The sequence below is a fragment of the Eschrichtius robustus genome, chromosome 2, assembly GCF_028021215.1.
Source record: "Eschrichtius robustus isolate mEscRob2 chromosome 2, mEscRob2.pri, whole genome shotgun sequence".
NCBI lineage: Eukaryota > Metazoa > Chordata > Mammalia > Artiodactyla > Eschrichtiidae > Eschrichtius > Eschrichtius robustus.
In genome coordinates this window covers 160796501-160824225 of record NC_090825.1, presented here as the reverse complement: position 1 = coordinate 160824225, position 27725 = coordinate 160796501, and the positions used below count along the sequence as shown (strand labels likewise).

Genomic DNA, 27725 nt, shown 5'->3' with positions numbered 1-27725 from the left:
CAATCTGGTTCTAAATTTTACATAGAGAGGCAAAAGGCCCAGATAGCCAACTCAATATTGAAGGAGAGCAGAGTTGGAGGGCTGACACTACCTGACTTCAGGTATCACCATAGGACTTCCCTGGTGGTGCAGTGGTTAAGAATCCACCTGCCAATGCAGGGGACACAGGTTCAAGCCCTGGTCCAGGAAGATCCCACATGCCATGGAGCAACTAAGCCTGTGCGCCACAACTACTGAGCCTGTGCTCTAGAGCCCGCGAGCCACAACTACTAAGCCCACGTGTCACAACTACTGAGGCCTGCGCGCCTAGAGCCCGTGCTCCGCAACAAGAGAAGCCACTGCAATGAGAAACCCACGCACGGCAACAAAGAGTAGCCCCTGCTTGCCGCAACTAGAGAAAGCCCGCGTGCAGCAACGAAGACCCAAAATGCAACCAAAAATAAATAAATAAAAATAAAATTTAAAAAAATCACTATAAAGCTATAGTAATCAAGACAGTGTAGTATTGGTGAAAGAATAGACTATTTGTCTATCAATGGGACAGAATAGAAAGCTCAGAAATAGACCCACATAAATATAGTCAACTGATCTTTGGACTTGAGGACACGGGGAGTGGGAAGGGTAAGCTGGGATGAGGTGAGAGAGTAGCATTGACATATATACACTACCAAATGTAAAATAGATAGCTAGTGGGAAGCAGCTGCATAGCACAGGGAGATCAGCTTGGTGCTTTGTGACCACCTAGAGGGGTGGGATAGGGAGGGTGGGAGGGAGACGCAATAGGGAGGGGATTTGGGGATATATGTATACATATAGCTGATTCACTTTGTTATACAGCAGAAACTAACACAACACTGTAAAGCAATTATACTCCAATAAAGATGTTAAAAAAAAAAAAAAATATATATATATATAGTCAACTGATCTTTGACAAAGAGCAAAGGCAATACAATGGAAAAAATATAGTTTTTTCAACAAATGGTGCTGGAACAACTGGACATCCACATGCAAAAAAAATTAATCTAGACACAGACTTTATTTACCTTCTTCACAAATATTAACTCAAAATGAATCATAGATCTAAATGTAAAGTGCAAAAGTATAAAACTCCTAGAGGATACCTTGGGTATGGTGATGAGTTTTTAGATACAACACCAAAGGCACAATCCATGAAAGAAATAATTGATAATACAGATTTCTTTAAAATTTATCTTCATTAAAATTTGTCCTTGACAGAGCAGAAACTCTGTCAAAGACACTGTCAAGAGAATGAGAAGACAATCCACAGATTGGGAGAAAATATTTGCAAAAGACACATCTGATAAAGGACTATTATCCAAAGTGTACAAATAACTCTTAAAACTCAACAATAAGAAAACAAACAACTCAATTTAAAAAAAAATGGTCATATGACCTTAACACACACCTCACCAAAGTAGATATACAGATGGCAAATAAGCATATGAAAAGATGTTCCACATCATATGTCATTAGGGAAATACAAATTAAAACAAGATACCACGTACATCTATTGGAATGGCAAAATCCAGAATGCTGACACCACCAAATACTGGCAAAGATGTGGAGCAACAGGAACTCTCATTCATTGCTGGTGGGCATGCAGAATGGTACAGCCACCTTGCAAAACAGCTTGCTAGTTTCTTATAAAACTAAACATACTCTTACCATACAATCCAGCAATCGTAGTCTTTGGTATTTACCCAAATGAGTTGAGAACTTACATCTATGCAAAAACCTCCACATAGATGTTTATAGCAGCTTTACTCATAATTGCTAAAACTTGAAAGCAACCAAGATGTCCTTCAGTAGTGAATGGATAAATAAACTGTGATACACCCAGACAACGGAACATAATTCAGCACTGAAAAGAAATGAGCTATTAAGTCATGAAAAGACATGGAGGAGCTTTAAATGCATATTACTAAGTGAGAGAAGACAATATGAAAAGGCTACATGCTGTATGATTCCAATCATATGACATTTTGGAAAAGATAAAACTGTAGAGATGGTGAAAAGTTCAATGGTTTACAGGGGGAGAATAGAGGGAAGGCAGCCAGGCCAACTTGATAGTCAGTCATTTGCTCATTCATCGGTATGTTTCTTTGAGCATCAACAACATGCGGGACTTGGGGACCAGGCAGAGGACAGTCATCTCCTCCCAGGTACTCCTGGAAGGGTGGGGAGATAGAAATCCAACAAGGAAAACAGAGAGGGACAGGGCTGCCCGGGAAGGGTGCTCAGGGATCCTGGGGGAGCATAACGGACTCCAGGTGCCCAAACAGAATCAGGCTGAGGAGGGCCAAGGTCAGAGCCATGAATCTGCAAGGTGATTCTACAGGGGGGAGCATGAGCTGGGAACAAGTGGGTTAGGTCAAGAGCAAGACGTGCCATCATAACGAATGTTATTTCCTTGTGCAGAAAGCTTAGAGTTGTGATAAGAAGCATGGACACACATCACTTCAGTGGCATTCTTGCCCAAATGAATAACCTCAGTCTAATCACGTAAAGAGGGCTTCCCTGGTGGCACAGTGGTTAAGAATCCACCTGCCAATGCAGGGGACATGGGTTCAAGTCCTGGTCCGGGAAGATCCCACTGCGGAGCAACTGAGCCCATGTGCCACAACTACTGAAGCCTGCACGCATATAGCCTGTGCTTCGCAACAAGAGAAGACACCGCAATGAGAAGCCCATGCACCGCAACAACGAGTAGCCCCCTCTCGCCACAACTAGAGAAAAACCGCACGCAGCAATGAAGACCCAACACAGCCAAAAATAAATAAATAAAATAAATAAATTGTTTAAAAAAAGTATAATCATGAAAAGACATCAGAAAATGCAAATTGAGAGTCATCTACAAAATAACTCACATTCTTCAACAGTGTTGAGATTATAAAAGATCACTGAAAGCACACTGAAGACCCATCCAATTGTCTCAGATTGGAGGAGACCAAGAACACATGATCCTGGACCAGAAAAAGGATGTTATGGGACAACATACTGAAATTTGGATAAGGTCTGTAGATTAATAGTCTTGGATCAATGTTAGTCTCCTGGTTTTAATCACAGTACTGTTGTTATGTAACATGCTAACTTTTTTTTTTAACATCTTTATTAGAGTATAATTGCTCTACAATGGTGTGTTAGTTTCTGCTGTATAACAAAGTGAATCAGCTATATGTATACATATATCCCCATATCCCCTCCCTCTTGTGTCTCCCTCCCACCCTCCCTATCCCACCCCTCTAGGTGGTCACAAAGCACCAAGCTGATCTCCCTGTGCGATGCAGCTGCTTCCCACTAGCTATCTACTTTACATTTGGTAGTGTATGTATGTCAATGCCACTCTCTCACTTCGTCCCAGCTTACCCTTCCCCCTCCCTGTGTCCTCAAGTCCATTCTCTTTAGTTGAGGCCTGTGGGATCTAGTTTCCCGACCAGGGATGGAACGCAGGCCCCCTGCATTGGAAGCACGGAGCCTTAACCACTGGACCACCAGGGAAGTTCCAGTCAATATTTTTTCTATGTGACGCCTCCTCCTGCACCCTATGCCGCCTTCCCTAGGCGGGGGAGCGCTTCCGCGCGCTGAGAAGGCCCCCGGAGTGGGCGCGGTGGGAAGGTCATTGGTCGCTTCCCCTACCCGCAGACCGAGAGGCCAAGTCAAAGTCAGCGGGGGCCTGGGGTGGTGGTGAAGCCGAGCCCTCCGAGTCCGCAGGGTACGAGGGGTCGAGGGGTCGGCTGGGTACGGGGCGCTGCCAGAGCCCCTGCCTCCGCGCTTTCCGGCCGGCTCCAGCGACTGCTGTGGGGCCTGGCGGAGTGGGCTGTGGCTGCCCCCTGGGGCCCCCAGGGGACTGCGCGGCGCCGCGTCCCCTGCCGCGCTCGTTACCGCTGACGCGGCCAGGAGGCGGCAGACCGTACCCGCCGTCGAGGCGGCCGTGCGGTACTTTGGAGGGCTCCGCCTGCCTGGCTTTTGTGCTATTTTTTAAAAACAACTTTATTGAGGTATAATTTACATGCCATAACATATGCCCATCTTAAGTATAAAATTCAACGATTTTTGGTGAATTTACCGAGTTGTGCAAAGTTCACAACAATTCAGTTTTTAGAACATTTTCATCATCCCAGTAATGCTCCCGGCCCCTGGCCACCAGTGATCTGTTTTCTGTCTCTATGGATTTGTCTTTTCTGGACATTTCATATAAAGGGAATCGAACGATATGTGTTTTGTGTCTGCCACAACTTTGAGTAATGTTTTAGAGGTCTTTGTACTATTTTAGTGGGACAATTGGTGAAACTTCAATAAGATCTGTAAAATGGCTGATAGTATTGTATCAATGTTAATTTCTGAGTTTACATAATTGAATTATAATTATATAAGATGTTAACATTAGAGGAAGCTGGGTGATGGGAAATGTGTGCTATTTGTGCAACTTTTTTTTGTAAGTAAAACAATTTCAAAATAAACCTCTTTTTCTTTTTTTTTAAATTTAAGCTTAGGGTGTGAGTTGTGCACTGCTTATGATTGTCCATGGAACTGAGATAGTGGTTTCTCTTCTTTTTAAAAAATTTTTTAAATTAAAAAAATTTTTTATACAGCAGGTTCTTATTAGTCATCAATTTTATACACATCAGTGTATACATGTCAATCCCAATCGCACAATTCTTCACACCACCATCCCCACCCCCTCGCCGCTTTCCCCCCTTGGTGTCCATGTTTGTTCTCTATATCTGTGTCTCAATTTCTGCCCTGCAAACCGATTCATCTGTACCATTTTTCTAGGTTCCACATGCATGCGTTAATATACGATATTTGTTTTTCTCTTTCTGACTTACTTCACTCTGTATGACCGTCTCTAGATCCATCCACGTCTCAACAAATGACCCAGTTTCGTTCCTTTTTATGGCTGAGTAATATTCCATTGTATATATGTACCACATCTTCTTTATCCATTCGTCTGTCGATGGGCATTTAGGTTGCTTCCATGACCTGGCTATTGTAAATAGTGCTGCAGTGAACACTGGGGTGCATGTGTCTTTTGAATTATGGTTTTCTCTGGGTATGTGCCCAGTAATGGGATTGCTGGATCATATGGTAATTCTATTTTTAGTTTTTTAAGGAACCTCCATACTGTTCTCCATAGTGGCTGTATCAATTTACATTCCCACCAACAGTGCAAGAGGGTTCCCTTCTCTCCACACCCTCTCCAGCATTTGTTGTTTGTAGATTTTCTGACGATGCCCATTCTAACTGGTGTGAGGTGATACCTCATTGTAGTTTTGATTTGCATTTCTCTAATAATTAGTGATGTTGAGCAGCTTTTCATATGCTTCTTGGACATCTGTATGTCTTCTTTGGAGAAATGTCTATTTAGGTCTTCTGCCCATTTTTGGATTGGGTTGTTTGTTTTTCTAATATTGAGCTGCATGAGCTGTTTATATATTTTGGAGATTAATCCTTCGTCCGTTGATTCGTTTGCAAATATTTTCTCCCATTCTGAGGGTTGTCTTTTCGTCTTGTTTATGGTTTCCTTTGCCGTGCAAAAGCTTTGAAGTTTCATTAGGTCCCATTTGTTTATTTTTGTTTTTATTTCCATTACTCTAGGAGGTGGATCAAAAAATATCTTGCTGTGATTTATGTCAAAGAGTGTTCTTCCTATGTTTTCCTCTAAGAGTTTTATAGTGTCCGGTCTTACATTTAGGTTTCTAATCCATTTTGAGTTTATTTTTGTGTATGGTGTTAGGGAGTGTTCTAATTTCATTCTTTTACATGTAGCTGCCCAGTTTTCCCAGCACCACTTATTGAAGAGACTGTCTTTTCTCCATTGTATATCTTTGCCTCCTTTGTCATAGATTAGTTGACCATAGGTGCGTGGGTTTATCTCTGGGCTTTCTATCTTGTTCCATTGATCTATGTTTCTGTTTTTGTGCCAGTACCATATTGTCTTGATTACTGTAGCTTTGTAGTATAGTCTGAAGTCAGGGAGTCTGATTCCTCCAGCTCTGCTTTTTTCCCTCAAGACTGCTTTGGCTACTCAGGGTCTTTTGTGTCTCCATACAAATTTTAAGATTTTTTTGTTCTAGTTCTGTAAAAAAATGCCATTGGTAATTTGATAGGGATTGCACTGAATCTGTAGATTGCTTTGGGTAATATAGTCATTTTCACAATATTGATTTTTCCAATCCAAGAACATGGTATATCTCTCCACCTATTGGTATCATCTTTAATTTCTTTCATCAGTGTCTTATAGTTTTCTGCATACAGGTCTTTCGTCTCCCTAGGTAGGTTGATTCCTAGATATTTTATTCTTTTTGTTGCAATGGTAAATGGGAGTGTTTCCTTAATATCTCTTTCAGATATTTCATCATTACTATATAGGAATGCAAGAGATTTCTGTGCGTTAATTTTGTATCCTGCAACTTTACCAAATTCATTGATTAGCGTTAGTAGTTTTCTGGTGGCATCTTTAGGATTCTCTATGTATAGTATCATGTTATCTGCAAACAGTGACAGTTTTCATTCTTCTTTTCCAATTTGTATTCCTTTTATTTCTTTTTCTTCTCTGATTGCCATGGCTAGGACTTCCAAAACTATGTTGAATAAGAGTGGTGAGAGTGTACATCCTTGTCTCGTTCCTGATCTTAGAGGAAATGCTTTCAGTTTTTCACCATTGAGAATGATGTTTGCTGTGGGTTTGTCGTATATGGCCTTTATTATGTTGAGGTAGGTTCCCTCTATGCCCACCTTCTGGAGAGTTTTTATAATAAATGGGAGTTGAATTTTGTCAAAAGCTTGTTCTGCATCTATTGAGATGATCATATGGTTTTTATTCTTCAATTTGTTAATATGGTGTATCACATTGATTGATTTGCGTATATTGAAGAATACTTGCATCCCTGGGATAAATCCCACTTGACCATGGTGTATGATCCTTTTAATGTGTTGTTGGATTCTGTTTGCTAGTATTTTGTTGAGGATTTTTGCATCTATATTCATCAGTGATAGTGGTCTGTAACTTTCTTTTTTTTGTAGTATCTTTGTCTGGTTTTGGTTATCAGGGTGATGGTGGCCTCATAGAATGAGTTTGGGAGTGTTCCTTCCTCTGCAATTTTTTGGAAGAGTTTGAGAAGGATTGGTGTTAGCTCTTCTCCAAATGTTTGATAAAATTCACCTGTGAAGCCATCTGGTCCTGGACTTTTGTTTGTTGGAAGATTTTTAATCACAGTTTCAATTTCATTACTTGTGATTGGTCTGTTCATATTTTCTATTTCTTCCTGGTTCATTCTTGGAAGGTTATACCTTTCTAAGAATTTGTCCATTTCTTCCAGGTTGTCCATTTTATTGGCATAGAGTTGCTTGTAGTAGTTTCTTAGGATGCTTTGTATTTCTGCAGTGTCTGTTGTAACTTCTCCTTTTTCATTTCTGATTTTATTGATTTGAGTCCTCTCCCTCTTTTTCTTGATGAGACTGGCTAATGGTTTATCAATTTTGTTTATCTTCTCAAAGAACCAGCTTTTAGTTTTATTGATCTTTGCTATTGTTTTCTTTGTTTCTATTTCATTTATTTCTGCTCTGATCTTTATGAGTTCTTTCCTTCTACTAACTTTGGGTTTTGTTTGTTCTTCTTTCTCTAGTTCCTTTAGGTGTAATGTTAGATTGTTTATTTGAGATTTTTCTTGTTTCTTGAGGTAGGCTTCTATAGCTATAAACTTCCCTCTTAGAACTGCTTTTGCTGCATCCCATAGGTTTTGGATCATCGTGTTTTCATTGTCATTTGTCTCTAGGTATTTTTTGATTTCCTCCTTGATTTCTTTAGTGATCCCCTGGTTATTTAATAACGTATTGTTTAGTCTCCATGTGTTTGTGTTTTTTACGTTTTTTTCCCTGTAATTGATTTCTAATCTCATAGCCTTGTGGTCAGAAAATATGCTTGATATGATTTTAATTTTCTTAACTTTGCTGAGGCTTGATTTGTGACCCAAGATGTGATCTATCCTGGTGAATGTTCCGTGTGCACTTGAGAAGAAAGTGTAATCAGCTGTTTTTGGATGGAATGTCCTATAAATATCAATTAAATCTATCTGGTCTATTGTGTCATTTAAAGCTTCTGTTTCCTTATTTATTTTCACTTTGGATGATCTGTCCATTGGTGTAAGTGAGGTGTTAAAGTCCGCCACTGTTATTGTGTTACTGTCGATTTCCTCTTTTATAGCTGTTAGCAGTTGCCTTATGTATTGAGGTGCTCCTATTTTGGGTGCATTTTTATTTATAATTGTTATATCTTCTTCTTGGATTGATCCCGTGATCATATTATGTAGTGCCTTCCTTGTCTCTTGTAACATTCTTTATTTCAAAGTCTATTTTATCTGATATGAGTGTTGCTACTCCAACTTTCTTTTGATTTCCATTTGCATGGAATATCTTTTTCCATCCCCTCACTTTCAGTCTGTATGTGTCCCTAGGTCTGAAGTGGATGTCTTGTAGACAGCATATATATGGGTCTTGTTTTTGTATCCATTCAGCAAGCCTGTGTCTTTTGGTTGGAGCATTTAAACCTTTCATGTTTAAGGTAATTATTGATATGTATGTTCCTATGACTATTTTCTTAATTGTTTTGGGTTTGTTTTTGTAGGTCCTTTTCTTCTCTTGTGTTTCCCACTTAGAGAAGTTCCTTTAGCATTTGTTGTAGAGCTGGTTTGGTGGTGCTGAATTCTCTTAGCTTTTGCTTGTCTGTAAAGCTTTTGATTTCTCTGTTGAATCTGAATGAGATCCTTGATGGGTAGAGTAATCTTGGTGGTAGGTTCTTCCCTTTCATCACTTTAAGTATATCATGTCACTCCCTTCTGGCTTGTAGAGTTTCTGCCGAGAAATCAGCTGTTAACCTTATGGGAGTTCCCTTGTATGTTATTTGTCATTTTTCTCTTGCTGCTTTCAATAATTTTTCTTTGTCTTTAATTTTTGCCATTTTGATTACTATGTGTCTCGGCGTGTTTCTCCTTGGGTTTATCCTGTATGGGACTCTCTGTGCTTCCTGGACTTGGGTGGCTATTTCCTTTCCCATGTTAGGGAAGTTTTCGACTATAATCTCTTCAAATATTTTCTCAGGTCCTTTCTCTCTCTCTTCTCCTTCTGGGACCGCTATAATGCGAATGTTGTTGCGTTTAATGTTGTCCCAGAGGTCTCTTAGGCTATCTTCATTTCTTTTCATTCTTTTTTCTTTATTCTGTTCTGCAGCAGTGAATTCCACCATTCTGTCTTCCAGGTCACTTATCCGTTCTTCTGCCTCAGTTATTCTGCTATTGATTCCTTCTAGTGTAGTTTTTCATTTCGGTTATTGTATTGTTCATCTCTGTTTGTTCTTTAATTCTAGGTTTGTTTTTTTTTTTTAAAGTATTATTTATTTATTTATGGCTGTGTTGGGTCTTCGTTTCTGTGCGAGGGCTTCCTCTAGCCGCGGCAAGCGGGGGCCACTCCTCATCACGGTGTGCGGGCCTCTCACCATCGCGGCCTCTCTTGCTGCGGAGCACAGGCTCCAGACGCGCAGGCTCAGTAATTGTGGCTCACGGGCCCAGCTGCTCTGCGGCATGTGGGATCTTCCCAGACCAGGGCTCGAACCCGTGTCCCCTGCATTGGCAGGCAGACTCTCAACCACTGCGCCACCAAGGAAGCCCTAATTCTAGGTTTTTGTTAAACATTTCTTGCATCTTCTCGATCTTTGCCTCCATTCTTTTTCCGAGGTCCTGGATCATCTTCACTATCATTATTCTGAATTCTTTTTCTGGAAGGTTGCCTATCTCCACTTCACTTAGTTGTTTTTCTGGGGTTTTATCTTGTTCCTTCATCTGGTACATAGCCCTGTGCCTTTTCATCTTGTCTGTCTTTCTGTGAATGTGGTTTTTGCTCCACCGGCTGTAGGATTGTAGTTCTTCTTCCTTCTGCTGTCTGCTCTCTGGTGGATGAGGCTATCTAAGAGGCTTGTGCAAGCTTCCTGATGGGAGGGACTGGTGGTGGGCAGAGCTGGCTGTTGCTCTGGTGGGCAGAGCTCAGTAAAACTCTAATCCACTTGACTGCTGATGGGTGGGGCTGGGTTCCCTCCCTGTTGGTTGTTTGGCCTGAGGCAACCCAGCACTGGAGCCTAACTGGGCTCTTTGGTGGGGCTAATGGTGGACTCTGGGAGGGCTCACGCCAAGGAGTACTTCCCAGAACTTCTGCTGCCAGTGTTGTGGTTTCTTTTCAACATAATGGTTTGGCTGACCTTTCCACTCCCAGAGGTCCTTGGTGAGCTCAGTTTCCAGGATGTTCCTTAGGGCCATGTAGGGGCTAGTACAGAGGGCATGGGTCCTGGGTCACCAAGGCATGTCCTGCAGGGGTTTAGGGAGGGGCTTTTTCACTTCCCTCCGATGTTGGCTCCTCCAGGGCTGCTGAGGGGCGTGGGTGGATGGCCTCTGCATGGAGGGCCTTATGCTGGACCTCTATCAGCCTGAGCAGGCCCAGTCCAGGCAGGGACCTGAGAGGCTGGGCAAGCTCAGAGGGAGGGAGGTGCAGACCAAAGGATCTGGAGAGGGTTTCAGGGGCTGAGACTCCAACAAGTGCCTGGACGTCTGCCCAGGGACTTCCTCAGAAGCTGCTGATGTTAGGCCTCAGCTTCCTGTTGCCAGGGCAAAAGGGATAAGCTCAGAAAGGAATCTGTCTAGGTCTCAGAGGAAATGAGAGCTTGTTAGAGAAGAGAGCTGGAACACGTGCAGGGACCCATGGATGCACAGCAGCCCACGGATGAGCTCCAATACCATCGCAAACACATTGAGTGATGGGATCATAGCATGGAGACACAAAAGTTTCATGCAGGGGCTTCCCTGGTGGTGCAGTGGTTAAGAGTCCGCCTGCCAATGCAGGGGACACGGGTTCAAGCCCTGGTCCGGGAAGATCCCACATGCCGTGGAGCAACTAAGCCTGTGTGCCACAGCTACTGAGCCCGTGCTCTAGAGCCCGCGAGCCACAACTACTGAAGCCCGTGTGCCACAGTTACCGAAGCCTGTGCGCCTAGAGCCTGTGCTCCGCAACAAAAGAAGCCACCGCAATGAGAAGCTCCCACATTGCAACGAAGAGTAGCCCCTGCTCGCTGGAACTAGAGAAAGCCTGCGCACAGCAACGGAAGACCCAACGCAGCCAAAAAAAATAATAATAAATAAATAAAATAAATCTATTAAAAAAAAGTTTCATGCAAACACACTGGCACACAGCCCACCCACGGGCCATGTGTCCCACCCTTCAGGCGGGCCTGGCTGGGGCTGGAGGGGAGACCAGAGCAGGGGTCTTAAAGGGCTGAGTGGGCAGAGAGAGGGCTGGAGGACGCATCTGGCATCCAATCCCTGGCACTTCTTTCTCTGTTTCCGAGCATCTGTCAGTCATTTCCACATCACTGAGCACCCACTACTGCTAAGGTAAGACCTGTCCAAAGCAGGGCACAGACTTGGAGACCCAGCCCTGCTCTTGAGGAGCCCCCAGCACACCCAGCTCGTTCCCTGGGGGCAATGATGGACAAAGGGCATTCATTGGGTGTTGGCCAGGTGATGAGAGGCTAAAAGGGATTCTTGGGGAGCCTAACAGGCAACAAAGCCCTCAGGCTGGAACCCAGGCTTGGGGGCAGCAAAGAAGGAGGCCAGGTGGGCGGCAAGGACAGAGCTCCCAAGGTCATATGACCCTGACGTGTGGAGACTCCCCAGAGTGACCAGGCAGAAGAGAACCAGGCCATTATGGTGGCCCACCACCCGGTGCAGCAGCGGTTGCCCCAGGGACCTAGCTGCTCTGTCCCTCCCACAGCATGGCCTGTGCTTGCTTGCTTCTGCCTGTGCTTGTGTACCAATCTGGACTCCGTCACTGCTAACCAAAACCCACTTCAAACCAGCTTGAGCAAAAAGGAGAAATGACCGTCTTACAAAATGGAAAGGCTGAACGGCCAGGGCTTTATTCCAGGCAAGGTGGCCCCCGGGCTTCAGGATATAAGCCACCTCTATCCTCGCAACCTAGCCCTATGTTGGCTCCATCTTCCTCAGGATGGCGAGCGGCCATAAGTGGCCCTCAGTAATCTCCCTCCCCGTTCTGAGTTCCCTTTCCCAAAGTTCTAAGGAAGTTTCCAGAACTGCGTCTCACCATCCTGAGTTAGCCTTGGCTCACACAGTCAGTTTTGGCTCACATGTCCATCCCACAGGCCTGGGAGGGGCGGGAGGCAGCTCTGTCCAGGCCACAGAACCTGAGTGTAGGTAGGGTTGGGGCCTCAGGAAGGAGGGATGCTGGGCAGGCAGAAATGGCAGGTGACTGTTCCAGGGTCAGAGGTCCCAGAGGCGGTAGTTTCATCCATCCCAGTGGGCTCACCCACCCTGCCAGGACAGCCAAGTGGCCCTTGGGATGGCCTGAGTGCATGGAGCCCAGGCAGCTGCAAGACTGTTGGGCATCAGGTTTCCTGGAAGGGAGCAAGGACGCGGCTGTGCCCAATATGGGCTGGGTGCCTGGACTACCCTGCAGTCAGTCGCATGTTACAAAACAGCCCCAGTTGGGGAGTGGGAAACAGGTGAGTGGCTATGTGTGGATCAGCAGGGAGTCAGGGCCAGGAACCTGGGAGGAGCCCATGACCTGTGGCCAGGTGAGAGATGACTGGGGCAGGGTGGGGCTTGGAAGGTAGCACTGGGGGTGGATTTGAGAACGAGTGGGACTTGGTGATATTTAGGAAGTGGTGGCAGTGGGTGGTTCAAGTAGGAGGAGCCTGACACCAGACCCAGGACAAGAGGAGGTCTGGAGGGCCAGCTGGGACCTGCTGAGGATGTGGGGCCTTGGGGGACACTAAGATCACATGACAGCTGGAGCAAGCCTAGGTGGACAAGGGGTTCTGCCAGCACAAGGCTAGGCATAGAAGGGACAAAAGGACTGGGAGGAGGTGGCCGGGCTGTCCCCAGGCGGCTGCTCTCTCCTGCCCAGGCTCCATCTGGCCCTGGTTTCCTCTTTTTTAAAAAAATTTATTTGTTTTATTTATTTATTTTTGGCTGCATTGGATCTTCGTTGCTGCATGTGGGCTTTCTCTAGTTGCGGTGAGCGGGGCTGCGCGGGCCTCGTATTGTGGTGGCTTGTCTTGTTGCAGAGCACGGGCTCTAGAGCGCAGGCTCAGTAGTTGTGGCGCACGGGCTTAGTTGCTTCGCGGCACGTGGGATCTTCCTGGACCAGGGATCGAACCTGTGTCCTCCGCATTGGCAGGCAGATTCTTAACACTGCGCCACCAGGGAAGCTCTGGCCCTGGTTTCCTCTTGCTCAGCCTGACCAGGCTCCCCAGGTCTCTCAGGCCATGGTCACGCCCCCTTCCCCAACCCCCTCCACTGAGAAGGGGCGGGGAGAGCGGGCCACTCTTCCTCTCCTGGGCCAGCCTCTGAGCAGCAGACAAAGGTGATAAGAGCCCCACAGCTAGCCCTCTCACAGGCCAGCCTGGCCTGACAGAGCCACTGGCACCATGAAGGACGAAGTGGCTCTTCTGGCCACTGTCACCCTCCTGGGAGTCCTGCTGCAAGGTGGGCTGGCTTCTGCTCCGGCGGTGGGTGGGCCTTGGACCCCTGCAGTCTGCCTTCTGCCCTCCAGGCACTGGGGAGGTGCTGGGGTCCAGGCCCAGGTGAGGGACAGCCCAGGCTCCTGGTATGAAAGCTCTTCTGGCCCCCACCAGAGGGCTGAGGGGCTTGCACTTTCCCCAAGTGGGGAGGGGGAAGCCCTGGAGGGGTGTCTGCAGGGCAAACTGTGAAACCCTGGGCAGGGACCAAGGCTGAGAGGTACCCAGCCTAGGGGATGGGCAGCGAAATGGAAGAAGGCCCCTGAGGAACAACTGAGGTAGGCATGTGGGCTGCCTGGCTTGGGGTTGGAAGGTGGCCCCTCAGCCAGCATAAAGAACCCTGGAGGAGGGCAGGGGCTTTCAGGGAGCAGGTGGGGCATCCAGCTATGTTGGGCTCTAGGACCTGAGCAGCGGGGCAGGGTGCCAGGATGAATGGGTGTTCTGATGGTGAGTACAGAAGCGGGAGAGCCATGGGCTTGATGTAGCCCTACTCCAGCTGATCCCTGCCCTCTCCAGCGGTCCCCTCTCTGGGTGTCCCAGTGGGAGGGCCCCATCCCCTGGCCCTGCCTTCAAAGTCACCCTCTCTATGCTGGAACCATGTGGAGCTAGACAGGGTTGAAACCTGCTTTTTGGCCCCCAAAGGTGCCTGCTTGGTGCCCTTCTCAGACCAGCCCTAGAGACACATTCCTGGGATAGATATTCTGGCTTTGGGGAACACCATTGCCTCACACTGTATGGGCTAGGACAAGACACAGCCTGGGGCAGGGGCCCTGGAGTGGCTGAGCAGACAGGCTGACTTGATCTCCAGCCATACCAGTAAGCTTGGCCCTCAGCCCTTCCTCATGTACACTGTGCTGCCAAGGCCACCCTTGGTATCCACAGTGCACTCAGGTTGGGGTATGTCTGCAGAGGGCCTGGCACCAAGGGCACCAGGGCCATGGGACTTGCAGGAAGATAGTTGGAGACACCCAGTACTGGGACTGTTTGTGTGGTGGGCACCTGGCCTCAGGCCAAGAGAAGGGCTCCTGTGCACTCAGACCCTCAAGGGCCGGCCCACCCTCTGTACCCACCCATGTTGGAAGGGAGAGGGGCAGAGCCCTGGTGGCTTGGGGTTGGACTAGAATAGTCCCAGCCGTAACCACCTGGGCACAGAGGAGAGGGTGTCTGTCAGATTGAGGCAGAGCCTGAACAGAGAAACTGAGGCAGGAACCCACACTACTGTTTGGAGGCACAGCGACCCAGGCTTGGTCGGGAGGTCCCTCCTGGTGAGCTCTGTGGGTGGCGGAGCAGAGACGGTTGGCCACAGGGTGCGTGCTCCTCTGTACCTGGAAGGATGCAGCCAACTCTGACCTCAGGTGGCACTCCCATTCCAGGGACCTGGGCCAAAGTCCATGCCTAGAGGGTGGGAGTTGGACATTTGCCTGTGTTTTGCAAGTGAAATGATTCAGGAGCAAAGTCCTTCTGCGGGCAGGTGTCCTGTGGCGTGTCATCCCCTTCCCCTACACTCACTGGGCTGGACAGGGCCTCTCAGAGCCCCAGGCCGGCACCCTGCCCTCCCCACTGAGTGTCGTGGACACAGGGCAAGCTCGGAGAAGAGCAGGGGCCGGCGGTCCCCTCGGTCGGGCTTTTAAAGGGGAGTCGTGACGAGCAGGGTGTGGAGCTGGGATAAGAGAAGTTGCGCGGCCAGACTGGAGGCGGGGCCGGGAGTCTGGGTGCCAGATCTGACTCCGGCAACACCTCCTCCCCCAGCCTACTTCTCGCTGCAGGTGATCTCGGCGCGCAGGGCCTTCCGCGTGACTCCGCCGATCACCACCGGCCCGCCGGAGTTCGAGCGCATCTACCGAGCCCAGTGAGGCGCGGTGGGAGGGCGCGGGTCGGGGAGCTAGGCAGCCCCGGGCGGTCAGGCTCGGAGGGCCCAGGCCGGCGCCCTCATGCCGCTCCTCCCCCACCGCAGAGTGAACTGCAGCGAGTACTTCCCGGTGTTCCTCGCCACGCTCTGGGTCGCCGGCATCTTCTTTCACGAAGGTCTGAGAGCGGGGCAGGGGCGCACGTACTAGAGCCCCGGGGGGTCCCCGCATCAGCGGGCTCACTCCACCCCGCCCTCCCCTTTCCCAGGTGCGGCGGCTCTGTGTGGCCTGGTATACCTGTTCGCGCGCCTCCGCTACTTTCACGGCTACGCGAGATCCGCGCAGCAAAGGTGAGAACCGGGGCGGGGCTCCCGGGAGGTCCACCAGGGCGGGGAAAGGTGGCTTGGCTTGTGGGCAGGGTCTTGACGGCAGAGGCCGCAAGCGAATGGCGGGCCGGACCAGACGACTGGTTGGAGGCGGTTCCCTTTTGGGGGCAGGTGGGCGGGCCCTGGTGGAGGCGGCCCGTAGGGTTGGGGTGGGGCCATTGCCCCGCCCCAACCCCCGCTGAGCACCGCCCGCAGGCTGGCCCCGCTGTACGCGAGCGCGCGCGCGCTCTGGCTTCTCGTGGTGCTGGCGGCGTTTGGCCTACTCGCCCACTTCCTCCCGGCCGCGCTGTGCGCCGCGCTCCTCGGACAGTTCCAGAAACTGCTGCAGAAGGCCTGAGACGGAGGACGCTGGGTGGGCGGAGCTGGAGTTGAGACGGAGCCTCCTGGAGGACGGGGGAGGGTGCTCGCCCCCATCCCAGTCTCTCATTAAAGCGTGATCTCGAGTGCACTCTCTGGGTCGGAGTGGGTCGCGCACTGCGGGTTGTAGAGCTTGGAGGGGCCTAGCTTCAGGCCACAGCAGTCTGTCGGGCTGCGGGGCGGCGGGGCTGCGGAAGGAAAGAGGCCTCTCCTGGGCAGGGGCTCGATCGGGCCCTGGGTCCGGTCCTCTCCCGCCCTGCTCCCAGACGCTGTTAGTCACACATCCTTTCCCGCTGGGGCTCACCCCACGGCTTCTCCTCCCTGCGGTCAGCGCTCTCCTCGCCTGTCCCCCTCCTATGAGGCCTGCCTCTCCACTGACCCTCAGCCGCCCTATTCCTCATACCCTGGACTTCACAGCCAACACGAGGGACTTTTTTTTGGTCGGTACTCGGTTACCGGCATCTAGAACAGTGCAGTGTTCAGGGCAACCTGTTGCGGCCCGCAGAGAACGACGATGAACGTAATCAATGTAGTTTTAATAGGCGCTGTCCAGTAAACGTCCTAGTGTCTCGGGGGACCAGATCCGGGGAAGGCCTGCTGGCCGGGAAGAGTCCCTAAAATGGTGACTTTTAGCTGAGCAGGCAGAGGAGAGGAGCTTTCAAAGCAGGGCAAAAGGAAAGGCCCTGAGTTGGATGGGAGACCTAAAATGAGTCACAGACTGGGGACAGGAGCAGGGCCTTGGAGACGGTGGAAAAGGCGGGGCTGAGACCCACGAAGGAGTGGGACGAGGAGGTGGGGGGATGTCTTTGGTGAGAGGCGGCTGCAGGCACTTGGGGAGGGATGATGGGCGCTAGGGGGCGCGCTCCGAGGAGGGTTATCACGGAAGTGGGGGCGGTTTGGGGGCGTGGACGCAGATTCCGCACCAGCTCCATCAGCGAGTTACCGACCCGGCGGCCGGGACCCTCCCAGAGAATGCGAACGAGGTCCTGCGGAACTGCGCGGAGGGCGGGGGCGCCAGGTGGTATCGCTGGGCGGCTAGGCGCCCGGCTGTGAGCTCGGAGCCCTCACCTGTGAGGCACACACTTCATTAACCCTTTATTACAAGGAGCGCTCTTATAGAAGTATATGTGGACTTAACGTGAAAAAAATCAAATGTATCCAAGAATAAAAAACACAGCACATAAAGTAGTATATGCATTCCAGTGTTCGCGCGGAGACAGTGGGCGCCCAGGAAAAGGCTCTTCTATAAAGGCCTGGCTCAAGGGGGCCAGGGTGCGAACGGTTCCGGGCGGCGCGGACCGGCCTCAGGCACAGTGTGGGGGCCTCCTGCCTCTTCCCCGCGGCCGGCGGGCGGGGCAGCACCAGTTCCTGGGGCCTCCGGGCCAGCGGCCACCCCAGGCCAGTGGAGTGGGGAGCCAGGCAGAACCCCTCAGACTGGGGTGGCCGCGCCTGGCCCTCCGGGGGCAGCGGCGACGACATCCCAGGCCTCGTGGGCTTCAGGGCCAGCCAAAACGCACCCTCAGAAGCCCTTGGCTTAGTCAGCCTTTTTCAGGAAGATCTGGAAGAGCCGGGCTCAGTGTCAGCTGGGGTCTCAGAGAGCAGCCCTGGTCTAGCTATTTGGTACAGCTCCCCATTCCCTGCACCCAGCCCTGCCCTATGTCACCTCACTCAGAATGACCCACACCGGCGAGTCTGTCTGGATGGAGAGGCGCAGTGCTTCCAGGGGGCCAAAGGCTGGGTCCACTTCTCCCTGTGCCACACCCTTGTAGAAAGAGCCTGGGGGAGGGCAGCAATGAGAGGTTGCCCCAAGACTCCTGCCTCTCCTCTCACCTCCACTTGACTGCCCCTCACTCACCGATCTGGAGGTAGCCATCAGAGCTCCGAGGGTACTGGAGAGTGGCTGAACGGCCCTCCTGCAGGGCCTCCTTGTCTGACTGGGGGTTCTGGGGGCAAAATCAAGGGGCTGAAGCCAGTGGCTGTGGAAGGGGCAGGCCTCAGTGCACACCCACCTGCTAGTACACTCACATCAAAGGGCAGCACCTCCACAGATGTGTTGAAGAGCTTGTCCTCCGGGTGCTCAATGTTCCCACTTCGGAAGAAGAACCTGTGGCCAGACAGGCCTGTGAGCTGCTGCAGGGGTGGGGTACTGCCCAGGCACACTACCCAGCAGAGAAAGGCCAGGCCTGGGCCAGGAGTGCAGTAGGTGGGCCCTGAGGTACTGGGAGAGGCTGGGCACCACCTGGGGCAGCCGTTGGACTGTGCAAGGCAACCAGGGCCTTACTTGTAAGGACAATGGTGATGGGCAATGTCACTGAGCTCCTGTGGGCACTGTTGGACTTAGTCTTTACAAATTGGCTACTGTTCTGAGCCCCACTTTTCAGATAAGAAAACTTAATAAGGTTAAGTAATTTGCGGGGCGTCACAGAGGGAAATCTGCAGGTCCAGAAATTCGTGGTGAGGCCTCTACCCTGGTAGCCACCCTGCCCCTCCCCCAAGGTGGACCTGTGGGCGCTGGCACTGACCGCTCCAGTCGCAGTGGCTGGAAGAAGCGGAAGCGGATGAAGTCCCCTGCAGCGGGCGTGAAGGCCCAGAAGAAATCCTCGCGCAGGTAGGCCTTCTCCAGGGTGAAGTGCTGGTATGTCTTGAGGCTTGTGCTCACTTCCGCTGGCGGGTTCACATGCTCCTTCCGCAGTGCCTGCTTCCCAAAGTCCTTGTCCTACAGTGGAGGAGGGACAATGGTGCTAGGGTGGGCCCTGGACTTGCCCTGCTACCTCCGTGCCCAACCTCAGCCCAGGCTCTGCTGTACTCAACCAGGCTTGAGTGTGGCACTGCCCACCTTCAGTTTCTGGATCTTGCCCGCCAGTGAGGAGTGAGTGCCCACGTGCTGGAAGAGGGATGGCTTGAAGCGGATCCGCAGGTTGGCCTTCTGCCGGTCACAGTGCTTCTGTGGAGGGAGGGTGACACACGCTAGGGCTCAGCTCAACTCTACCTCTGAAGACAGAAACTCCTCCAGCCAGCAGCGCAGTCTCCTCCTGTCAGGTGCACGGTCACCGACACAGTCCCTACCGGAGGCTGCTTGCTCCACCGCCCCCTCCCGCCTCTGTGCAGGCTCTGCTCACCGCATCCTTCTCAGGATTGCAGACCTTCACCCACAGAATATGGTCCAGGAGCCAGTCGATGGGCTTGTCCCGGTAGAACATGAGGATGAACTCCACAATGATGCTCAAGTCCAGTGACTTGAACATCTTCCCTGGGGGTGGGATTGGAGGGAAAGGGGTGCTGAGTAGGCAGCTCTGCCCTGCCCTACTTCCTCTTAATCCCTGTGGGGGACACTGGGGAGGGTCCCACAGCAAAACCTCTGGCTGGCTGCAGGCAGGTGCAGGTAACAAGAGGGCAGATGGGATGGTGAGCCCAAACATCCTGATGCAGAGGGCAGGCAGGAACAGGCCAGGTGGGGCTGCAGCGGGCACTCCAGGCAAAGGCTCAGAGCACGACACTGCATGGTACTAGGGCTCGGAACAGGGCGCGGGGCTGAGAGATGATGACAGAGGCAGAAGTGGGCTGGATGGAGATATTTTGGTCAGGTCAGTGGGGCGGGGCGGGGGGGTGGCACACCGATGAAGCCCAGCTGGGAGAACTCCAGGATCATCCAGTCCTCCGAGGGCTGCTGGAGTGCGAAGTTCTTCATGGTGCTCAGGTAGTTGGGCTTGGCTATGATGTCATCCTCCAGCTGCACAGTGGTAGGTAGGTGGAAGGGGGTCGGGACTCAGGATGGGCACAGGGGCACGGCAGGGCTTGCCACCCAGGCCCATCCAGGGTCCAGGGGGAAAAGGGACAGAGCAGGGTCTCAGTGCTCACCTGCACGTAGTAAATGCCTTTGGACTGCGCATACATCATGAGGAAGCAGTAATCAAGGTTCTGTTTGGTCCTCCACCTGTGGGCCAGGGGCAGGGGCCTCAAGAGCTCAGACCCCCTCCACCTCCAGTGTGGCTACCACAGAGGCCACTGAGTGGGTAGGAGACCCCCCCCCCATGCAGGGGTCCTCCAATGGAACAATGGAGGCACTGCAGGGAAGTGCCCAGGACTCATACACCCACAGAGTAGGTTCTTAGCACAGGTGGGCAGGTTGCTGGGGGCACAGGGAGGTGGGTAGTGCTAGTACCTGACTCTCTCCTTGGGGTCCCCAAAGGACTCTCGGAGGCGGGAGAAGTCAGGGTAGAAGTGGGGAGAAGGGGAGATGACCTCTAGGAGCCCAGAATGGATCTCTGTAGGGAACCTGGGGGACAGGAAGGCCCAGTGAGTGTGCAGCCTCCAGGGACTGGAGCAGGGACAGAGCTGAGCTAGCTAGACCCTGTCCTTTTCTTAAGACCCACCAGGCAGATATCCCCTGACACCACACCCATCCTACTGAGGCACTGAGGCTCCAGAGGGGTTGGGTCATCTCTACATGTCCACCCCCTTTCAGCCCAGAGGGGAAGCACCCTTTCCCACAGAGGGATGGCGCATCTTGATGGGGGGGGCACGGCCGGCACCTGTCTGCCCAACACCCCGCAAAGGGTCGTCCCTCCACCAACCTTGTCGGGCTGTCAGTACTCACAAGGCCTTGATATTCTCCGTCACCAGCGAGGTATAATGTGGGTCAGTCTGTGGGGAGACCAAGTGCCCTCCATGAGCCAGGCTGCCAGCCCAAATGGCCTAGAAGAAAGGGCTGGGGGAAGGACACAGCCTTCTCTCCCACATGGAAGGAGTGAGCCCACCATCCTGAAGGCTAAGTAAGGCTGGGCCTGGGGGCCACAGGTGCCTCAGAAAAAGCCCTTTTACATACTTCGGTCCAAGGGGTGGGACAGACTATAACTGGCATCTCCACGAGGGGGTGCTAAAATGTCTTTCAACTTTTTATCCTGTTAAGTTTGTGAGTGAAACTGACGATTGAACTTCTGAGAGTTTTTTCCTCCGAAATGTTGCTGTTTTCATTCTCCTTGTTATTTTGTGCCGTGTGTCTTCCTCTGAATGTCCCCTCGACCCGTGCCCCAGCCCACTTGCCTCAGCGATCAGCACCACGATGACCGAGTCCTCTTTCTCCTGTGGGCTTAGCTCTGAGATGAGCGAGTGCAGCGTGTCAGTCAGGTACGAGTGCACCTCGCGCCGCACGCTGGGGATGCCCATCACCACTGACACTGCAGGGACGCGGAGGGTCGGTACTGGGCACTGCGTGGGGATCGTCCCACCACCCGCCACTCGCCCCTCCCGGGCCCCGCCCCTACCTCCGGTGCGGCCCTGGCCCACGCGCACGGCGGGCTGCAGGCTGCTTTCCTTGGCTAGCAGGTGTGGCAGGTGGTGGAAGACAGTGGGTAGGTGCAGCACGTGCTTGTGCGAGACGTTCCACAGCTTCAGGCGTGGATCCTCTGGGTGGGTCGGGAAGGGACAGGTCAGACAACGCGGTCCGCCATCAGCCTCGCATCCCCTGCCACTTCCCGCTCCTGCGCTCACCGGTTAGGCGGCCCCAGGTGCGATTGCTGTCTCCGTCTCGCAGCGCTTGTCTCTCCGACACGGCCCTCTTGATCTCGTCCAGCACCAGGTTGAGCTCCTTGGAGCGCTTGAGGCTCTCCTGCTCAGCTGCATGCAACCGGTCACGCAGCGCCAGAAACTCCCGCTGGTACACGTCCACCACATCGCCTGTGGGTGGTACACAGGCTGTCACCAGGGGGCAGCCTAGAGCTGAGGTACTGCCCCTTGAGTGTTAGCATACACATCTGTTCATATGCCTGCCACATGTGAGCCACATGGGGTTACATAAGGGTCACTCTGAAGTCACAGTGACACTCACACTTGGGGAAGAAAAGCCTCCACTGGGGGAATTAGCCCTCTCCAGTGCTCTCCCTTTATTTTCTGCATTGAGGAGACATCTGAAGTGGGAGGGCTGCAGGACCACTTCCAGCCCCAGGTGAGACAAAACTAAGCTGAGGCTGAAAAGGCTCAGACTGAATCCTCTCCATCCCCTCCCCTCTCCTCCCAAAGCCCCCTCTTGCTTCTCCTTGCAGCATCTCCTCCTTCCAGGAAGTAGGGCACCCAAGGTCCCAACCAGGGCACAATGACCCAGACCTTCCTCAAGGAGCTCTTAGCATTGAGGCCAACCTTCCCCTGTTCCTTCTTTCAGCCTCTGCACTTTGCTTCCCATCCCCCTTCACAGAGATCACAGGCAGCCCCATCCCCAAGGCCCCATGGGGACAGAAAACCTCCCTAGACTCTCCCCCGTATCCTCCAAGTAGGACTGTGCCCCAGGCACCCATTCGTCACCGTCCTCATGGTTGTCATTCTACACTAGGCACCAGCTCTGGATTTGCAATCTCACACAGTCCGGTGGGGGTGGGTGGGTGGGGACTGCTGCAGTTACAGCCCCGAATGCTCAGAGGAGCAAATGAAGTTGAGAAACTAGTCAGGGGTCCTTCAGCAAGTCAGGAGCAGAAAGGGGACAAGAGCTCTAAGTGCCCTGAAGCCTGCTTCTCTGGAGATCTGTTCTAGGCCTAGACCATGCCACCCCAGGGGGGCCTGTGTCAGAACCTCCAACTGGGCCCCATGTGCAGGCACTAGGGGTGCACATGGGCCAGAAGCAGCACAGAGGTAGGGCTGCCTGACAGTGGGGAGGGATCTCCAGGGTGCCAAGTACCTGGCCCCACCGGTCTGAGGGCCCAGAGAGCAAGAATGAGACAAACAACATCGCTATCTGCTGCTGAGGCAGCCAGGTCCTGCCAGGCTGTGCACTCTCAAGGCCTTTTCTAATCCGGCTTTTGCCCTCTTTATTTCCCATCACACACACCTCCTTTTCCTTGTCTGATGTCTATGCTTTCACACATGCTGTCTCTTCTGACTGGAATCCCCTTTTCTCTTCTGGGCCTGATGAAAACCCATGTAGCCTTCAAGGCCTAGTTGCCTTCCAGATCTCCCCTCTCACCCTCAGGCAACTCTTATGTTCCTTGATCCCTTGGGGGGGGGGTCACAGCCCCCAGAATGCCCTGGGATGGTGTCACCTCCCCACAATCGGGTATACCAAAGGTCATCACCAAGGCAAAGTTCGGTCATCTCAGGACACCCCCTTTCTGCAGCTGGGACAGAGGTTTAAGTGCTAAATCCCGGGGAAGAGGGAGGGGAAGCCCCTACGCAGGACGGAAAGGCTGTGGGGGGAGGAGCGGGGGAGCCAAGCAGATCCTTGATGAGGCACTCCCGAGTCAGCAGCTTGCCCGATCTCCCTTCCCACACCCTGCCCAAGGGGCCAAAGGCCAGGCCACTTCAAGCTTCTGTGCTCAGGGACAGCCCTGCTGGGGGAGGGAGTCAGGAGTCAGGTTACCAGATCTTTGAGGTTCTGCTCTGGGTTCTGAGGCCAGGTTACCCTGGAAACCTGACCCCTTGAACAGGGAGCTGGCCACCCCCAGCACTCACCTGCTCAGCTGCCAGTAGGGAGGGGGGACTGGAGGTGCTGAGGCCCAGCAGGAGGGAGTTCAGAGCTGCCTACACAGGCAGGTGGCCTCCCTCCTGCCTGAGTCCCTACCCACCCACCTATTGTCCCTGATGCCCTCCCCAATGCCACCCCAGTGCTGTGGAGCTGCTGAGTCTTGCAGGGGCAGCCCTTGTGCTACTGGCTACACCCAAGGCAGCTCCCTGCAGTGGGGCCCTCTGTGAAGTGGAGGGAGGGTAAGGAGACCTCATCCCCCTCTGACTGCTGTTGCTGCCCCTGTCCGCCCCCCGACCCCAAACCCGTAGCCTTCTCTGATCTTTAAGTACGCTGAGCTCTGTCCAACCTTAGCCTGCCCCAGGGGGACAGGCCAGTGGCAGCGGTGGGCCCTGCTGACCTGAATCACCCTGACCACCAAGGCCTGGGCACAGCCTGCTTCCTACCCTGGCCTCCCTTCCTAGGAGCCTTCTTCTGCCCAAGTCCTGGGGGCAGCTGTGGTCACACTACTAGAGGCTTTCCCACCCCTTCCTCCACCAGAAGGCAGAGTAATCAGGATACCTGAAGCCCATGGATCACAGTCTTCCCTTTGGTTCCCTCTTTGTTAAAGAAACAGATTCAAGAGCCAGGCTGGGACACATACCTTGTGCTCTGTACTTAGGGAAGGGGAAACAGGCTCAGAGGGGCACAGGCAGGTTCCAGGCCCAGCAAAGGTGTGCTGTTAACCTGCGGTGAGGGGACTTCCCTCGCGGTCCAGTGGCTAAGACTCTGAGCTCCCAATGCAGGGGGCCCAGGTTCAATCCCTGGTCAGGGAACTAGATCCCAAATGCCGCAACTAAGACTTCGCATGCCTCAACTAAAAGATCCTGCACGTGGCAAGGAAGATCACACATGCGGCAACGAAGATCCCGCGTGTGGCAACTAAGACCTGGAGCAGCCAAATCAATCAATAAATATTTTTAAAAAAATCCTGCAGTAGGGCAGGGGCATGGAGAGGGTGCAGGTGTTCACCTCCTCTCCAGGACTTGCACCCACCCTCCCAGTGGTCAAGACAGGCATCCATCATTGCTGAAATCCAGGAGATGGGACAGCCTAGACATTGGGGAGGGCTGTGTGGCTGAGGCCACCCCCCTGGAGGGTCTGCTGTCTTCCCTGGGGACCTTCAGCAGGTGCTTGGCTGAGGGCTACAGTTTGAGCATTAGTGGAGATGCTGCACAAATTTCGTCAAGGCTGGATATGAAAGTGGGCCTGAAACCCCGTATCTAGGGTCCGTCTTGCCAAGGCCTATGTGTCCTTCCTGGCCCTTGGCTTCCAGGATGCCACCTGCTCCTGCTTTCCCTTCCTCTCTGGCTTCCTGCCCACCTCTTCCCTTCCCTACAGATTTGGCTTCCTCTGCCTTTCCTCTAAGCATCGGTGCCTGGGCCAGCCCTCTCCTGAGCCTCCTACTCACTGCAAGCTGGAAGCCAAGGTCCAGTCTGGCCTCAGACTTAGTCTGGTTTCCCCATGGGCTTAATACAGTCGTCTGAATATAAGAATGAGAAAGGTTCATATAAGAGCCCAGACTCAGTCTTCTCTTCAAGCTTCCAAAGACAAGACCCTACTGGGACCCCCAAAACAGTAACAGCCCTCGACGGGGAAGGCCCAGGTGACCCTCTTGTCACATGTCACACAGGCTTCTGGACTGCCGAACCCAAGGGACAAGGACCCCTGCATCTGAGCCCCACATTTCTTTGAGTAGGGGTGCTCTCCTGCTCCCCAGGCCCTCCTGGATGCCCCACTTAGGGACAGAAGGCCCTAAATGGAGCCATGGGTATCCCCCTCACTCCTGGACACTGTGGCCAGCCAGACTCACAGAGAAGGTGTCCTGGTGGGAGGCTGGTGCTGCAGTTCCTGACACCTGGCTGAGGGCCAGTGGCTGCCGTAGGAGGCACACAGGAACTGCGGCCTAGCCCAGGACAGGGTGCAAGGGGTCATCGCTCCACTCACAGCTGAACAAATGTGCCCAGCCCATCAGATATGGCCCCACCTTGGCCTCCATGCCAGGCTGCTTACATGGCCACTCTCCCAAGGGTCCAAAATGCCCTCCCCCAGGTGACACACCCCACCTACGGAGAACTCTGCCCCAGCCATGCCCTCCATGTACCAAGTCCTAGGGGGTCTCCCCTCAGGCCCTCTGGAGCCCCTAGGGCAGCCCAGGCCTTCACCCAAACAGGGCTGGGCTGAGCTGGGCGGGCAGGAGCCAGGCTGGGACACTGGGACTTGGAGGGTCAGAAAGGCTCCAGCTTCTCCCACAGCCTCTGCTGGGGAACAGGGAAGCAGGAGGTGGGAGGGAGGCAGAGGGTCAGTTGGCCTCAGCCTGATCCTGCTTAGGCCTCCTGCAGGAAAGCCAGACGGCAGGAAGGAAGCAGCTTTTCCCGGTGCCTCCTGTGCTAAAGGCTGGGTGGACAAGGGCCTGCGAGCGCCTCCTCAGCCTTCAACCCTCAACCAAGGCCCCACTCAGCCCCAGCCATCCCAACCAACACAGGGCAACTCCAGCCAGTGCTGGGGCCTGCCCCCTCAGTCCTAAGTGTGCTGGCCAGATGCAGAGAGCCATGATGGTGGACTGGCCAGCTTAACCAAACTTCAGGTGAGACCACACAAAATAAGTTAACGGGCAGCCAGGGCTGGGTGGGCTGCTCATGAGGCCCTCCATGCACCCCCCCACCCCCCCAGGCCAGTAGCCACAGGAAGGCTTCCGCAGCACCCACATCCCTGTGGAGGAGTCCTGGGGCCAGATGTCCTGGAGGAGGGCTGTGGAGGCCCCAGGGAGCCGCACCCACAGTGGGCTTGGGGTGGAGAGGTGGTGTGAAGTGATGGTACTGCCTGGATGTCTGGCTGCCTCCTCACTCCTGTCTCAGGATCGGTGCACCCAGGTGCCTGGAGCCGGTACCTTGGGGACCCTATGGCACAGCCACCTCTGTGACCTTGTGTCTCTGTCCCTCTCTGAGAACTCTGAGGTCCCCAGCTCACTAGAGGGAGCGACCCGCCCTAACACGGGCAGAACTGTACTCACGGAGGCCGGTCCTGACCGCACATGGGGCACCCGACTCCCGCTCACCGGCGCGGCCCAGCCCAGGCCAGAGGAGAATTTCGTTATTCCAGCAGCAAACAAGTGGGAGCGAGGATGGGAGGGGCGTCCTCTCGCACCGCCCGGGCGGGGAAGGGGCGCCCGCGTCGGCTTCCGGCCGCCTTCCGCGGCAGCTGCCCCGGACCCCGTTCCGGCCGCCGGCGCCCAGGTGTGGGAGGGGGCGCGGGGCGGGCGACGGCGGGGGAGGGGCTCACCTTTCTGGCCGCTGAGCGCCGCGTACCAGGAGAGCGAGAGGAAGGCGCACAGGCAGAAGAGCAGCAGCGTCAGGAAGGCGCCATTGCGGAGCCTCATCTCCTCAGGTGCGCGGTGGGCGCCGGCGGGGCCGAGGCCGCATGGCCCGGGGGGGCCGGGGCCGGGGCGCGGGGACCTGGAGGCTGCAGGGGCCCCGGCCCCGGGGCGGGGAGGGGCTGGGAGCCCGGGGCCGGGCAGGGATGCGGGCGGGCCTGCCGGGCTGGTGACTGGGCCGGGCGCCGCGCTGACGGCTCCTCTGGGTCGCGGGGAGTGGACCGCCTAGGCTCGGCGCTTGGGCCGGGCCAGGCTGGGCTAGGCTGGGCGGCGAGAGCCGCGGCCCGGCCTGGATCCCGGGCCGCCGCGGAGTCGGCTGCGAAGGGCGGGGCGGCCGGGATTTAAAGGAGCCGCATCATCCGCTGCCGCCACCAGCACCACGAGGGGGCGGGGTGGGGGACCAACGCCCGGGATCCCGCCCTCCTGCCTCCGGACAGCGGCCCCCGCGTGGGCTCATGCGTCCCGGACTTCACGGCCCTGGGCACCGGCCTCAGGTAGGTCAAAGCTGGGGCCTTCGCGAGTTCGCGTCCTCTGTGGTGGAGGCCGTGTGAGGGGGTCCCCCAACCCCTTCTCAGTAACATTTTCGTTGTGAACTCTCGCAACCCAGATCTGGACCTCAATCGCATTAACTTGAGGACCCTCAGGTCCCTGCCCCAGGTCTGAGAAGTCTAGGCAA

General features: G+C 53.5%; 2 protein-coding genes across 2 annotated transcripts; one reads left to right on the top strand and one right to left on the bottom strand.

Annotated features, from left to right (window-relative positions):
* Window positions 1–2138: 2138 nt before the first annotated feature.
* LTC4S (leukotriene C4 synthase) lies at window positions 2139–16328 on the top strand. Its single transcript, XM_068534927.1, has 9 exons — window positions 2139–2183; window positions 3582–3733; window positions 3865–3957; window positions 13498–13568; window positions 13636–13666; window positions 15234–15449; window positions 15555–15625; window positions 15716–15797; window positions 16029–16328. The coding sequence occupies exons 1-9, from the start codon at window positions 2139–2141 to the stop codon at window positions 16168–16170; spliced, it is 903 nt and encodes a 300-aa protein (XP_068391028.1). The 3' UTR covers window positions 16171–16328.
* A 944-nt stretch (window positions 16329–17272) lies between these two features.
* Window positions 17273–27224, bottom strand: MGAT4B (alpha-1,3-mannosyl-glycoprotein 4-beta-N-acetylglucosaminyltransferase B). Its single transcript, XM_068536514.1, has 15 exons — window positions 26959–27224; window positions 21681–21866; window positions 21455–21595; window positions 21234–21367; window positions 20788–20834; window positions 20353–20466; window positions 20049–20124; window positions 19806–19920; window positions 19310–19440; window positions 19027–19134; window positions 18713–18906; window positions 18216–18294; window positions 18046–18133; window positions 17854–17966; window positions 17273–17748 (listed from the first exon to the last, which is right to left on the bottom strand). The coding sequence occupies exons 1-15, from the start codon at window positions 27053–27055 to the stop codon at window positions 17725–17727; spliced, it is 1647 nt and encodes a 548-aa protein (XP_068392615.1). The 5' UTR covers window positions 27056–27224; the 3' UTR covers window positions 17273–17724.
* Window positions 27225–27725: the final 501 nt, after the last annotated feature.